The sequence below is a fragment of the Acipenser ruthenus genome, chromosome 41 (genome assembly GCF_902713425.1).
Source record: "Acipenser ruthenus chromosome 41, fAciRut3.2 maternal haplotype, whole genome shotgun sequence".
Classification (NCBI taxonomy): Eukaryota; Metazoa; Chordata; class Actinopteri; order Acipenseriformes; family Acipenseridae; genus Acipenser; species Acipenser ruthenus.
This window is the reverse complement of record NC_081229.1, coordinates 7,173,202-7,189,707: the sequence shown is the minus strand read 5'-3', so window position 1 is coordinate 7,189,707 and position 16,506 is coordinate 7,173,202. Positions and strand designations below refer to the sequence as shown.

Here is a 16,506-nt window from a genome sequence, read left to right as displayed (position 1 = left end):
TAACTGTGCTGCTGATCTGTAATGTATAGAGATGACATACCGTTGGTCCCCTCTGACCTCTAGGCCCAGTTTTTCCAATCAAACCCTGAAAATAAAAAAGATAAAACAGAAAGTCAGCAGAAGATTAATAAAGCCCATTCCAATACTGTACATATCTCAACGGTGTCATCTGTGGAGAGTTCAATACTGTACATATCTCAACGGTGTCATCTGTGGAGAGTTCAATACTGTACATATCTCAACGGTGTCATCTGTGGAGAGTTCAGTACTGTACACATCTCAATGGTGTCATCTGTGGAGAGTTCAATACTGTACACATCTCAACGGTGTCATCTGTGGAGAGTTCAATACTGTACATATCTCAACAGTGTCATCTGTGGAGAGTTCAATACTGTACATATCTCAACGGTGTCATCTGTGGAGAGTTCAATACTGTACGTATCTCAACGGTGTCATCTGTGAAGATTCAATACTGTACATATCTCAACGGTGTCATCTGTGGAGAGTTCAATACTGTACATATTTCAACAGTGTGATCTGTGGAGAGTTCGATACTATACACATCTCAACGGTGTCATCTGTGGAGAGTTCAATACTGTACACATCTCAACGGTGTCATCTGTGGAGAGTTCAATACTGTACACATCTCAACGGTGTCATCTGTGGAGAGTTCAATACTGTACACATCTCAACGGTGTCATCTGTGGAGAGTTCAATACTGTACATATCTCAACGGTGTCATCTGTGAAGATTCAATACTGTACACATCTCAACGGTGTCATCTGTGGAGAGTTCAATATTGTACACATCTCAACGGTGTCATCTGTGGAGAGTTCAATACTGTACACATCTCAACGGTGTCATCTGTGGAGAGTTCAATACTGTACATATCTCAACGGTGTCATCTGTGGAGAGTTCAATATTGTACACATCTCAACGGTGTCATCTGTGGAGAGTTCTAGCGTTGAATAACTGGTGCTGAGTGTGTTTTATTAACCTGCTGTACAAAGACATTGATACTGGCTTCTCGCTGAAACGACTGTATGAATATTTATTTGTATGTTCATTTGTATGTTGCAATACCCTCTGACAAACACTGTGACTGTTTCACATCTCCTGTGATCTCTTACAAGACACGTGGTGAACTCACCCGCGCTCCCTTCTCTCCGTTCGTCCCGGGGAACCCTGGGAAACCGAGTGAACCCTGGGAAAAACAAAAGCAAGGCAAGTTCTGTTATCGAGCTGCAAGCTGCTGCCTTTCAATATGAATCACATGTCAGAAATCAACCAATCACACTGAAGTATTTCCACAAATACCAGTGCATCTTGTCCTGCGTACAGATGTCATCCCTTCCATAGAGCACCACACCCAACTTCAATCAGACCTGGGCTCAATTACAATTACAATCACAGCAGGATTGCGTGTTGAAATTGCAATTACAATTACAATGCTATTGTGTTTAATTACAATTACAATGCTATTGTGTTCAATTACAATTACAATGCTATTGTGTTCAATTACAATTACAGTACAATGATGCTGCAGTAATTACCATTATAATTACAATTGCACTAAAAAGTAACATAAACAACTGCACACGTTAACATGTTTACTCTAAATAACCAGCAATAATCACAGGTACAAATACACACACATACTAAAGAACTTAAAATAACCAGCAATAATCACAGGTACAAATACACACACATGCTAAAGAACTTAAAATAACCAGCAATAATCACAGGTACAAATACACACACATGCTAAAGAACTTAAAATAACCAGCAATAATCACAGGTACAAATACACACACATGCTAAAGAACTTAAAATAACCAGCAATAATCACAGGTACAAATACACACACATGCTAAAGAACTTAAAATAACCAGCAATAATCACAGGTACAAATACACACACATACTAAAGAACTTAAAATAACCAGCAATAATCACAGGTACAAATACACACACATGCTAAAGAACTTAAAATAACCAGCAATAATCACAGGTACAAATACACACACATGCTAAAGAACTTAAAATAACCAGCAATAATCACAGGTACAAATACACACACATACTAAAGAACTTAAAATAACCAGCAATAATCACAGGTACAAATACACACACATACTAAAGAACTTAAAATAACCAGCAATAATCACAGGTACAAATACACACACATACTAAAGAACTTAAAATAACCAGCAATAATCACAGGTACAAATACACACACATACTAAAGAACTTAAAATAACCAGCAATAATCACAGGTACAAATACACACACATGCTAAAGAACTTAAAATAACCAGCAATAATCACAGGTACAAATACACACACATGCTAAAGAACTTAAAATAACCAGCAATAATCACAGGTACAAATACACACACATGCTAAAGAACTTAAAATAACCAGCAATAATCACAGGTACAAATACACACACATGCTAAAGAACTTAAAATAACCAGCAATAATCACAGGTACAAATACACACACATACTTAAGAACTTTTTTTTTTTTTTTTTTTCAAACAAATGGGGTCACCAAAAGTGGTTGAAAACAATAAAGTAATGATCAAATGACAAATAATTGCATAGCTGAAGTGTAATCGATCAATGATATGTTTTAATTACAATTACAATTACAATTACAATTGCGCAGGTATGCCGAGGTTCAACTACAGTGATCAGAATTGCAATTCATTATGACCTGCACCATTACAATTCAAACTGACCCAGGTCTGATTCCATGCAATTCATTATGAACTGCACCATTACAATTCAAACTGACCCAGGTCTGATTCCATGCAATTCATTATGAACTGCACCATTACAATTCAAACTGACCCAGGTCTGATTCCATGCAATTCATTATGAACTGCACCATTACAATTCAAACTGACCCAGGTCTGATTCCATGCAATTCATTATGAACTGCACCATTACAATTCAAACTGACCCAGGTCTGATTCCATGCAATTCATTATGAACTGCACCATTACAATTCAAACTGACCCAGGTCTGATTCCATGCAATTCATTATGAACTGCACCATTACAATTCAAACTGACCCAGGTCTGATTCCATGCAATTCATTATGAACTGCACCATTACAATTCAAACTGACCCAGGTCTGATTCCATGCAATTCATTATGAACTGCACCATTACAATTCAAACTGACCCAGGTCTGATTCCATGCAATTCATTATGAACTGCACCATTACAATTCAAACTGACCCAGGTCTGATTCCATGCAATTCATTATGAACTGCACCATTACAATTCAAACTGACCCAGGTCTGATTCCATGCAATTCATTATGAACTGCACCATTACAATTCAAACTGACCCAGGTCTGATTCCATGCAATTCATTATGAACTGCACCATTACAATTCAAACTGACCCAGGTCTGATTCCATGCAATTCATTATGAACTGCACCATTACAATTCAAACTGACCCAGGTCTGATTCCATGCAATTCATTATGAACTGCACCATTACAATTCAAACTGACCCAGGTCTGATTCCATGCAATTCATTATGAACTGCACCATTACAATTCAAACTGACCCAGGTCTGATTCCATGCAATTCATTATGAACTGCACCATTACAATTCAAACTGACCCAGGTCTGATTCCATGCAATTCATTATGAACTGCACCATTACAATTCAAACTGACCCAGGTCTGATTCCATGCAATTCATTATGAACTGCACCATTACAATTCAAACTGACCCAGGTCTGATTCCATGCAATTCATTATGAACTGCACCATTACAATTCAAACTGACCCAGGTCTGATTCCATGCAATTCATTATGAACTGCACCATTACAATTCAAACTGACCCAGGTCTGATTCCATGCAATTCATTATGAACTGCACCATTACAATTCAAACTGACCCAGGTCTGATTCCATGCAATTCATTATGAACTGCACCATTACAATTCAAAATTATAACAAAACAAAACAAAACACACACACACACACACACACACACACACACACACACACACACACACACACACACACACCTGCTACCTTCTGTTAAACGGATCATCCTAGTAACTTTAACATTTTTATTAACTTGACACTAGTTTCTCCCAAGAAAATATTACTGAAGTTGCAAACAGAAAAGCCCTTTTGTTTTTAATGAACAGTCTCCCCACGACACGGCACCTCCAGGCCTACACGCGTTATTCATTCAGTCTGGACTGAACCCTTTCACTGCCAGGGGAAGGGGGATACAAGCTGTTCTACAAAAATATTCCTGAGTACAATCTTCATTTGTGTGACTTACAATAGGTTAATATGTGGTGTGTAGGGTGTCCCTTATTGTAATTGTGCACAGCAATTGTGATGCTGGTGCAGTATGTAATGTATTACTGTTGATTTGCTCATGTCGCTGTGTGTAGTGATGCTGGTGCAGTATGTAATGTATTACTGTTGATTTGCTCATGTAACTGTGTGTAGTGATGCTGGTGCAGTATGTAATGTATTACTGTTGATTTGCTCATGTAACTGTGTGTAGTGATGCTGGTGCAGTATGTAATGTATTACTGTTGATTTGCTCATGTAACTGTGTGTAGTGATGCTGGTGCAGTATGTAATGTATTACTGTTGATTTGCTCATGTAACTGTGTGTAGTGATGCTGGTGCAGTATGTAATGTATTACTGTTGATTTGCTCATGTAACTGTGTGTAGTGATGCTGGTGCAGTATGTAATGTATTACTGTTGATTTGCTCGTGTAACTGTGTGTAGTGATGCTGGTGCAGTATGTAATGTATTACTGTTGATTTGCTCATGTAGCTGTGTGTAGTGATGCTGGTGCAGTATGTAATGTATTACTGTTGATTTGCTCATGTAGCTGTGTGTAGTGATGCTGGTGCAGTATGTAATGTATTACTGTTGATTTGCTCGTGTAGCTGTGTGTAGTGATGCTGGTGCAGTATGTAATGTATTACTGTTGATTTGCTCATGTCGCTGTGTGTAGTGATGCTGGTGCAGTATGTAATGTATTACTGTTGATTTGATCATGTAACTGTGTGTAGTGATGCTGGTGCAGTATGTAATGTATTACTGTTGATTTGCTCATGTAACTGTGTGTAGTGATGCTGGTGCAGTATGTAATGTATTACTGTTGATTTGCTCATGTAACTGTGTGTAGTGATGCTGGTGCAGTATGTAATGTATTACTGTTCATTTCCTCATGTAACTGTGTGTAGTGATGCTGGTGCAGTATGTAATGTATTACTGTTCATTTCCTCATGTAACTGTGTGTAGTGATGCTGGTGCAGTATGTAATGTATTACTGTTGATTTGCTCATGTAGCTGTGTGTAGTGATGCTGGTGCAGTATGTAATGTATTACTGTTGATTTGCTCATGTAACTGTGTGTAGTGATGCTGGTGCAGTATGTAATGTATTACTGTTGATTTGCTCATGTAACTGTGTGTAGTGATGCTGGTGCAGTATGTAATGTATTACTGTTGATTTGCTCATGTAGCTGTGTGTAGTGATGCTGGTGCAGTATGTAATGTATTACTGTTCATTTGCTCATGTCGCTGTGTGTAGTGATGCTGGTGCAGTATGTAATGTATTACTGTTGATTTGCTCATGTAACTGTGTGTAGTGATGCTGGTGCAGTATGTAATGTATTACTGTTGATTTGCTCATGTAACTGTGTGTAGTGATGCTGGTGCAGTATGTAATGTATTACTGTTGATTTGCTCATGTAGCTGTGTGTAGTGATGCTGGTGCAGTATGTAATGTATTACTGTTCATTTGCTCATGTAACTGTGTGTAGTGATGCTGGTGCAGTATGTAATGTATTACTGTTCATTTGCTCATGTCGCTGTGTGTAGTGATGCTGGTGCAGTATGTAATGTATTACTGTTGATTTGCTCATGTAGCTGTGTGTAGTGATGCTGGTGCAGTATGTAATGTATTACTGTTGATTTGCTCATGTCGCTGTGTGTAGTGATGCTGGTGCAGTATGTAATGTATTACTGTTGATTTGCTCATGTAGCTGTGTGTAGTGATGCTGGTGCAGTATGTAATGTATTACTGTTGATTTGCTCATGTAACTGTGTGTAATGATGCTGGTGCAGTATGTAATGTATTACTGTTGATTTGCTCATGTAGCTGTGTGTAGTGATGCTGGTGCAGTAAGTAATGTATTACTGTTGATTTGCTCATGTAGCTGTGTGTAGTGATGCTGGTGCAGTATGTAATGTCTGTATTACTGTTGATTTGCTCATGTAGCTGTGTGTAGTGATGCTGGTGCAGTATGTAATGTATTACTGTTGATTTGCTCATGTAACTGTGTGTAGTGATGCTGGTGCAGTATGTAATGTATTACTGTTGATTTGCTCATGTAACTGTGTGTAGTGATGCTGGTGCAGTATGTAATGTATTACTGTTGATTTGCTCATGTAGCTGTGTGTAGTGATGCTGGTGCAGTATGTAATGTATTACTGTTGATTTGCTCATGTAACTGTGTGTAGTGATGCTGGTGCAGTATGTAATGTATTACTGTTGATTTGCTCATGTAGCTGTGTGTAGTGATGCTGGTGCAGTATATAATGTATTACTGTTGATTTGCTCATGTAACTGTGTGTAGTGATGCTGGTGCAGTATGTAATGTATTACTGTTGATTTGCTCATGTAACTGTGTGTAGTGATGCTGGTGCAGTATGTAATGTATTACTGTTGATTTGCTCATGTAACTGTGTGTAGTGATGCTGGTGCAGTATGTAATGTATTACTGTTGATTTGCTCATGTAGCTGTGTGTAGTGATGCTGGTGCAGTATATAATGTATTACTGTTGATTTGCTCATGTAACTGTGTGTAGTGATGCTGGTGCAGTATGTAATGTATTACTGTTGATTTGCTCATGTAGCTGTGTGTAGTGATGCTGGTGCAGTATGTAATGTATTACTGTTGATTTGCTCATGTAACTGTGTGTAGTGATGCTGGTGCAGTATGTAATGTATTACTGTTGATTTGCTCATGTAGCTGTGTGTAGTGATGCTGGTGCAGTATATAATGTATTACTGTTGATTTGCTCATGTAACTGTGTGTAGTGATGCTGGTGCAGTATGTAATGTATTACTGTTGATTTGCTCATGTAGCTGTGTGTAGTGATGCTGGTGCAGTATGTAATGTATTACTGTTGATTTGCTCATGTAACTGTGTGTAGTGATGCTGGTGCAGTATGTAATGTATTACTGTTGATTTGCTCATGTAACTGTGTGTAGTGATGCTGGTGCAGTATGTAATGTATTACTGTTGATTTGCTCATGTCGCTGTGTGTAGTGATGCTGGTGCAGTATGTAATGTATTACTGTTGATTTGCTCATGTAACTGTGTGTAGTGATGCTGGTGCAGTATGTAATGTATTACTGTTGATTTGCTCATGTAACTGTGTGTAGTGATGCTGGAGCAGTATGTAATGTATTACTGTTGATTTGCTCATGTAACTGTGTGTAGTGATGCTGGTGCAGTATGTAATGTATTACTGTTGATTTGCTCATGTAGCTGTGTGTAGTGATGCTGGTGCAGTATGTAATGTATTACTGTTGATTTGCTCATGTAACTGTGTGTAGTGATGCTGGTGCAGTATGTAATGTATTACTGTTGATTTGCTCATGTCGCTGTGTGTAGTGATGCTGGTGCAGTATGTAATGTATTACTGTTGATTTGCTCATGTAACTGTGTGTAGTGATGCTGGTGCAGTATGTAATGTATTACTGTTGATTTGCTCATGTCGCTGTGTGTAGTGATGCTGGAGCAGTATGTAATGTATTACTGTTGATTTGCTCATGTAACTGTGTGTAGTGATGCTGGTGCAGTATGTAATGTATTACTGTTGATTTGCTCATGTAGCTGTGTGTAGTGATGCTGGTGCAGTATGTAATGTATTACTGTTGATTTGCTCATGTAACTGTGTGTAGTGATGCTGGTGCAGTATGTAATGTATTACTGTTGATTTGCTCATGTAGCTGTGTGTAGTGATGCTGGTGCAGTATGTAATGTATTACTGTTGATTTGCTCATGTAGCTGTGTGTAGTGATGCTGGTGCAGTATGTAATGTATTACTGTTGATTTGCTCATGTAACTGTGTGTAGTGATGCTGGTGCAGTATGTAATGTATTACTGTTGATTTGCTCATGTAACTGTGTGTAGTGATGCTGGTGCAGTATGTAATGTATTACTGTTGATTTGCTCATGTAGCTGTGTGTAGTGATGCTGGTGCAGTATGTAATGTATTACTGTTGATTTGCTCATGTAGCTGTGTGTAGTGATGCTGGTGCAGTATGTAATGTATTACTGTTCATTTGCTCATGTCGCTGTGTGTAGTGATGCTGGTGCAGTATGTAATGTATTACTGTTGATTTGCTCATGTAGCTGTGTGTAGTGATGCTGGTGCAGTATGTAATGTATTACTGTTGATTTGCTCCTGTAGCTGTGTGTAGTGATGCTGGTGCAGTATGTAATGTATTACTGTTGATTTGCTCATGTAACTGTGTGTAGTGATGCTGGTGCAGTATGTAATGTATTACTGTTGATTTGCTCATGTAACTGTGTGTAGTGATGCTGGTGCAGTATGTAATGTATTACTGTTGATTTGCTCATGTAACTGTGTGTAGTGATGCTGGTGCAGTATGTAATGTATTACTGTTGATTTGCTCATGTAACTGTGTGTAGTGATGCTGGTGCAGTATGTAATGTATTACTGTTGATTTGCTCCTGTAGCTGTGTGTAGTGATGCTGGTGCAGTATGTAATGTATTACTGTTGATTTGCTCATGTAGCTGTGTGTAGTGATGCTGGTGCAGTATGTAATGTATTACTGTTGATTTGCTCATGTAGCTGTGTGTAGTGATGCTGGTGCAGTATGTAATGTATTACTGTTGATTTGCTCATGTAGCTGTGTGTAGTGATGCTGGTGCAGTATGTAATGTATTACTGTTGATTTGCTCATGTAGCTGTGTGTAGTGATGCTGGTGCAGTATGTAATGTATTACTGTTGATTTGCTCATGTAGCTGTGTGTAGTGATGCTGGTGCAGTATGTAATGTATTACTGTTGATTTGCTCATGTAGCTGTGTGTAGTGATGCTGGTGCAGTATGTAATGTATTACTGTTACCGTGTGCCATGTAGCATGCAGTGATTGCCTGTTTTCTATACTGTATCTGTAAACAATAAAGTCCATTTAAATGCTTATTACAGTTACACTGTCTGTTTTTTCTGTGTTTTTCGATGTATCGCTGCCCTCGTTATAACCTACAGGATTTATACTGGACCCTGACACCCCTGATAAAACCAGGGAATGGTTGTACAGTATTTGTTAGCCTATGTGTTTTTCTCTGGGTCTCTTGCTGTATTGTGGCTCAGTGTGATTGATTGATGAGTGAGTATCAGGCTCAGTGTGAGTGTTTGATGAGACAGAATCAGGCTCTGTGTGATTGATTGATGAGAGAGTATCAGGCTCCATGTGACTGATTGATGAGAGAGTATCAGCCTCAGTATGATTGATTGATGAGAGAATATCAGGCTCCATGTGATTGATTGATGAGTGAGTATCAGGCTCCGTGTGATTGATTGATGAGTGAGTATCAGGCTCAGTGTGAGTGATTGATGAGACAGAATCAGGCTCCATGTGATTGATTGATGAGAGAGTAATGTCTCACCTTGGTGCCTTGTCTCCCCGGGTATCCAGGCAGACCAGGGACTCCCAGTTTACCCTGGAAAAGAACCAGAGTTAACACTGGGAGAGTAATGCAAACACCAATAATACAATTAAATCAGTGTTGAAAATACAGTTCATTCAGGCACATTAATTAAAAGATATTTCAGTTACTACAGAATGGTTTAAAATTTTAGCCTTTTTAATAACTAGTCAAAACCAGCCATCTGTTGTTTTTTATACTACTACTACTACTACTACTAATAATAATAATAATAATAATAAAAATAATAATACTAATAATAATAATAATGCATCCTGTTTTAAAAGGACTCCTCCGGTGTATTGTGTTAGAACCCCCCCTGCATCTTTCTCCTCACCTTCTCTCCAACCAGTCCAATTGGACCCAGTTCCCCTGGGGGTCCGACTCTGCCTTTGGGACCCTCCGGACCGTCCTCCCCTCTCTGACCAGGCACACCGAGCTCCCCCTGCAACCAGACAGGGACACTGATCAATAATCAATAAACCTGATCGAATATTAATCACTAACCAATCACACTCATCAAGAAGTAAAAACACTCACGATAACCAATCACACTCACCAACAAGCAAGCACACTCACGATAACCAATCACACTCACCAACAAGCAAGCAAACACACTCACGATAACCAATCACACTCACCAACAAGCAAACACACTCACGATAACCAATCACACTCACCAACAAGCAAAAACACTCACGATAACCAATCACACTCACCAACAAGCAAGCAAACACACTCACGATAACCAATCACACTCACCAACAAGCAAACACACTCACGATAACCAATCACACTCACCAACAAGCAAACACACTCACGATAACCAATCACACTCACCAACAAGCAAACACACTCACGATAACCAATCACACTCACCAACAAGCAAGCAAACACACTCACGATAACCAATCACACTCACCAACAAGCAAACACACTCACGATAACCAATCACACTCACCAACAAGCAAACACACTCACGATAACCAATCACACTGACCAACAAGCAAACACACTCACGATAACCAATCACACTCACCAACAAGCAAACACACTCACGATAACCAATCACACTCACCAACAAGCAAACACACTCACGATAACCAATCACACTCACCAACAAGCAAGCAAACACACTCACGATAACCAATCACACTCACCAACAAGCAAACACACTCACGATAACCAATCACACTCACCAACAAGCAAACACACTCACGATAACCAATCACACTGACCAACAAGCAAACACACTCACGATAACCAATCACACTCACCAACAAGCAAGCACACTCACGATAACCAATCACACTCACCAACAAGCAAACACACTCATGATAACCAATCACACTCACCAACAAGCAAGCAAACACACTCACGATAACCAATCACACTCACCAACAAGCAAACACACTCACGATAACCAATCACACTCACCAACAAGCAAAAACACTCACGATAACCAATCACACTCACCAACAAGCAAGCAAACACACTCACGATAACCAATCACACTCACCAACAAGCAAACACACTCACGATAACCAATCACACCTATCAACAAGCAAAAACATTCACCGATACTCAATCACTCTCATCAGTAACCAACATTGATATTCAATGCAAGTATTCAATTATAATGTGTGCCCAAAGTTATCAACAGGGATCCTAGGAATCCATTTGCAGAAAAACACAGACTTTCTATGCTGTCTGAGAATTTTTTGTTTCACACTTGCAAAAAGCATGAAAGGCTTTTTGTTTGTTTGTTTGATAACCCAATCAATACACTTATCATATATAATCATCAATACAGGCAATTTTGCTTTAAATTTAGTGAACATACTTGTTCAATAAAACTGCTTCTGGTGAGCGAGGCGCACTGTCAGTGTCACATTCATGCTGAAACGTAGCTGCAGTTTACTTCAGTATCCAGTGCGTTTTTACTATTCAACAAGCTGTTTAAAGATCCCGAAAACGATAAAAATCACCCCTGAATAAATTAGTTTGGCAATAGCCATCGACGTGACGAAGACTAACTCGAGATAAACTAATATAAATACAATTTATTTTTATTATTATTACTACACAGATGTATTTGTAATGTTTAAAGTAAAATGGTACATTTGTTTATATTATTGATTGATGGCACTCTGGTGAGTTTGTAACATCCTTCAATTTGAAAGTGTACCAATAAATACTTTGTGTAAAAACCTCCTGTTATTCAGTAGTACTGCTTGTCTATCTTATAATGTGATGCAGGGGGGGGGGGGGGGGGGCACTCAATTTTAGTGTTTTATTTTAATTGAGGAATAATGTAGATTTTTCTTTTTTTTTGTAGAACTTTTTCTTATTGCGGAAAACTAGGATCCCTGGTTATCAGTACAATAGGTAATACTGATAATCAATAGCAGTATTATCACTGATCAACTGCCCATAAATCAGTGGTTAATATATGATCAAAGATTATTATCGGTTATCAAAACTGAACACAAATATTAGTAACTTACAAACGACAGTAATGATCAATAAAAAGCTGTCAATATGGTGATCATAATCAACATAAATTATCAATATGAATAAAATATATTACCAATAATCTTTACTGGTGATGGGGGAAAAATAATTAATATGCTTAATCAATAACTGATAATCAATATAAAAAAGAAATTATATCAAGTTAGTGATTGACAAAAAATATCAAGTAATCAAAATGAGAATTCTATGATTTGCAAAACATAGCTGTCAGTGTTGGTGATTAGTAAATACGAATAATGCATATTAATATTACAGTTAATAATGAAAATAAGTGATCAGATTGAAATGTTGCTAAGCAATGCAGACACAGTGTATTCTCCTTTGAATATCTGTGTACTGTGTTAAAATAAAAATCAAGGAAACAGCCTGCAGAATGTTGTGAATTCCCACTGTGTGTTTATATAAAATCCCAACCCAAGAATATGCAGTTACACCATTCAGCCACCTATACTGGGGGAGGCACTGTGCGCTATGTGTTAAAATCCTATTGGCAGGATTAAAAAAAAAATACAGTGTTATTGTATCAAACTCGTGGTATAGTAACAAATGCTTTAGTAGCAAGTGATTTGCAAACGAAATGTGTTAATTAAATCAATCCGTTAATGCTTTGAAATTGAGTCGATGAGGTCTCGTTATGAACACATTTCTCGTTAAAAAGCTTAATTGCCGCAGGTCACGTACATCACTTCCTGTCTAGACTACATAAGAGGAACTCGTTAATCAAAATGTACGTTAACAAGATCAAGAAAAATGAATGAAAGCAGAATTCATTGTTATGGAAATTACTAGTGTACAGCGAGACGGCTCTCCCATCAGCGAGCAGCAGCCAAATGGAAATGAAGAATAATGGGAATATCTGTTTTGTGTATAATTTGTAAACTTCATTAAAAAATGTGCATTTTGTCATGCAGAATGTACAATTATTTAGAACACTTCACACATAAAATGCTGATTTATGATTATCTGGCGTGTGGCAAAAATTGGACGGCACGGATTAAAAAATAAAATAAATGAATTAATAATAATAATTAAACCCCACGTTCACCCTCATGCGGGGGATATTGTGCCACAGCTTACTATACAACTCTTTTAATGTGCATTTTGAAATCTTTTTTTGGTTAAAAAGAAAAAAAAATACTGAAGCCATCTACTGTATGTATATTGGTTGGAATTTATTTTCTAATTTTGTATGTATTTAGCATGTGTGATTGTAAGCTTTAAATAAATATGTTTGAAGTGCCATTTGTGTTTGTAGTTGTTAGTTATATTATACATGTATACTGTGTGTGTAACACGTCATTATAGATTTATTAAGCTTTTAAAATTAATCCAATACACAATACACAATCTTGTTTATAAAGAAACTCAACATGATTAGAAGTAGCCTCCGAACACTTACAGTATTATATTATAAGAACATTTTATATGAATACAAACGTGTGAAAGTGACATAAAGTGAGGTGGGAGTCTGACAACATTACAAATACTTTATTGTAATTTCTAATATGTTGTTTTCTAAACCAAGACTTCAGTTGTATAATTCAAATAAAATCTACAGTACAGGTCAGCTGTCATATAATATACGTTTGCAGAATTCAAATAGGCTTCAGTTGCATTGCTAATTTATTGGTAGTAACATTACACCGAGTGCAAACAACGGTTTATCATTTTAACAATACAACCCACGTTCTGTAAGGTTACAAATGGATAAAACAATTGAATAAATCTCCTTCATAACCACAAGTATAACAAATGATAAAATACATTCATAACTACAAATATTGAATTACCTAGGTAGTCTGTAAGAAATGATCCTGTACTCTCTCTCTCTGTATCGTCGGCGTCACAGCCGCGGTCTGTTCAATTTCTGTTTCAAGGCGAGTTATGTACTTTTTCGTTAATTAAAACCCTCCTTTTCAACATGCAAATTAACTCCTGATAAATGATGATAATTAACACGGATTTGCTTTTAAATTCCCACGTAAACAAAAGAAATAGTCGCAAGAAGCCCTGCTCATTAAGATCGTAACATTATTTTGTAAATCAGCATAATATTCGGACGAGTATTTAATAACGAAATAGGCATAACGACCGCTTGAAAATGCCAAAAGCAATGCTGCATACCGCTTTCTTGATTAACAATGGAGTTATCATTTACCAACTTTTGAAAATCCTGCCCAATTTGAACTAAACAGGAGAGAAGTAACTTACTGATAATCAATAATTAATAGTATATAAAATCATCTCTCACCCGGTCTCCCTTCACTCCCAAGTCTCCCTTAAACCCGGGGAACCCGTCTTCACCCTGAAAACCAGACACACAGTTATTAACACTTGAGAAATGCAACAGCACGACCTGTGTTATAACAGCACCCCGCCAGCTCCTGTTCATTTCATAGGAATCAGACACAGCCCTTACCTTCTCTCCCTTGTGTCCCTTCAGCCCACGGACACCTTCCGCCCCCTAAAACCAGACGAGACAGGGACAGTGATGAGTGTGTTAGTGCTCATGTTAATGACCTTCACTACAGTCCAGGACAGGATAAGCACAGCGTATTATAGGCTTTGTTATTAATACTTGTATTGTAACACTTGAAATGTATTTGCTTACGATTGTAAGTCGCCCTGGATAAGGGCGTCTGCGAAGAAATAAATAATAATAATAATAATACGCAAGTTAAAAATCCAGCGTGGTGTGCTTTCTAATCATTAACAAACTTTATTTAGTCCATTGTCAATTTCATTGAAAAGTGGCTGAGGTACGCGGCTGATTGTGATGTCACTGTTCTGAACAGAATTTGCAGTGGAATGGAATTCCAAGAGGTGTCACAGGTAGGATTTTTTAAAGCTGGTGACGTCATCGTACTGATAAGGAAAACACATCACGGTAAAAACTGAAAGCGGCACGGTGATGTCATGAATAGGGCTCTCTGTCTTTGATACAGAACATAAGAACATAAGAAAGTTTACAAACGAGAGGAGGCCATTCGGCCCATCTTGCTCGTTTGGTTGTTAGTAGCTTATTGATCCCAGAATCTCATCAAGCAGCTTCTTGAAGGATCCCAGGGTGTCAGCTTCAACAACATTACTGGGGAGTTGGTTCCAGACCCTCACAATTCTCTGTGTAAAAAAGTGCCTCCTATTTTCTGTTCTGAATGCCCCTTTATCTAATCTCCATTTGTGACCCCTGGTCCTTGTTTCTTTTTTCAGGTCGAAAAAGTCCCCTGGGTCGACATTGTCTATACCTTTTAGAATTTTGAGTGCTTGAATCAGATCACTGAGTAGTCTTCTTTGTTCAAGAATAGATTCAATTCTTTTAGCCTGTCTGCATACGACATGCCTTTTAAACACAGGATAATTCTGGTTGCTCTTCTTTGCACTCTTTCTAGAGCAGCAATATCCTTTTTGTACGAGGTGACCAGAACTGAACACAATATTCTAGGTGAGGTCTTGCTAATGCATTGTAAAGTTTTAACATTACTTCCCTTGATTTAAATTCAACACTTCTCACAATATATCCGAGCATCCTGTTGGCCTTTTTTTATAGCTTCCCCACATTGTCTAGATGAAGACATTTCTGAGTCAACATAAACTCCTAGGTCTTTTTCATAGATTCCTTCTTCAATTTCAGTACCTCCCATATGATATTTATAATGCACATTTTTATTGCCTGCATGCAATACCTTACAGTTTTCTCTATTAAATGTCATTTGCCATGTGTCTGCCCAGTTCTGAATGTGCTCTGATTGGCTGAAAGATCCTGAGCAGTCTATCATTATATATATAAATGCTGAAAGATCTGAATGACTGTTTATAATCAGCACTACAGAATGAATCACTTTTTTTCACTAGATTTTCATTTTGGAATCTTGCATTTATTGAAATCCAAGACTCTCATTCGCTCTGCTCTGAATCACACCAGCGCTTTGTTTAGAGTAGATGCGGAGCTCGATGATAGTATAGTCCCCTTCATTCAGCTGTTTGATTCAGGATTAAACATCTTTCCAATACATTGTGCTTCATGTTTGAGCGGAATACTCTCTGAACACACACAGAGCGCTGTTGTGTTTATTTCACTCCGGAGGGTAAACAGACCCCCGACAGCCAATCAAATACTCACCTTTACACCACGTGGTCCTGGATAGCCAATAGGACCCTGAGGGCCGTTGGGACCCTGTTAGACAAAAAAGAAGAAATATGAGTCAGCTACTTGGTACCTGA

At 38.0% G+C, this 16,506-nt stretch overlaps 1 protein-coding gene across 11 annotated transcripts in view; it reads right to left on the bottom strand.

Annotated features, from left to right (window-relative positions):
* The window catches only part of LOC117971446 (collagen alpha-1(XI) chain-like), a 157,943-nt gene that overhangs the window by 67,961 nt on the left and 73,476 nt on the right, over positions 1–16,506 (bottom strand). For all 11 annotated transcript variants that reach the window (XM_059010456.1, XM_059010457.1, XM_059010460.1 and 8 more), the window contains 7 exons: positions 16,406–16,459; positions 14,705–14,749; positions 14,537–14,590; positions 10,088–10,195; positions 9,712–9,765; positions 1,151–1,204; positions 41–85 (listed from right to left, as the gene is read on the bottom strand). In XM_059010456.1, the coding sequence (XP_058866439.1) occupies positions 41–85; positions 1,151–1,204; positions 9,712–9,765; positions 10,088–10,195; positions 14,537–14,590; positions 14,705–14,749; positions 16,406–16,459 (414 nt within the window). The remainder of the gene's footprint in view (positions 1–40; positions 86–1,150; positions 1,205–9,711; positions 9,766–10,087; positions 10,196–14,536; positions 14,591–14,704; positions 14,750–16,405; positions 16,460–16,506) is intronic.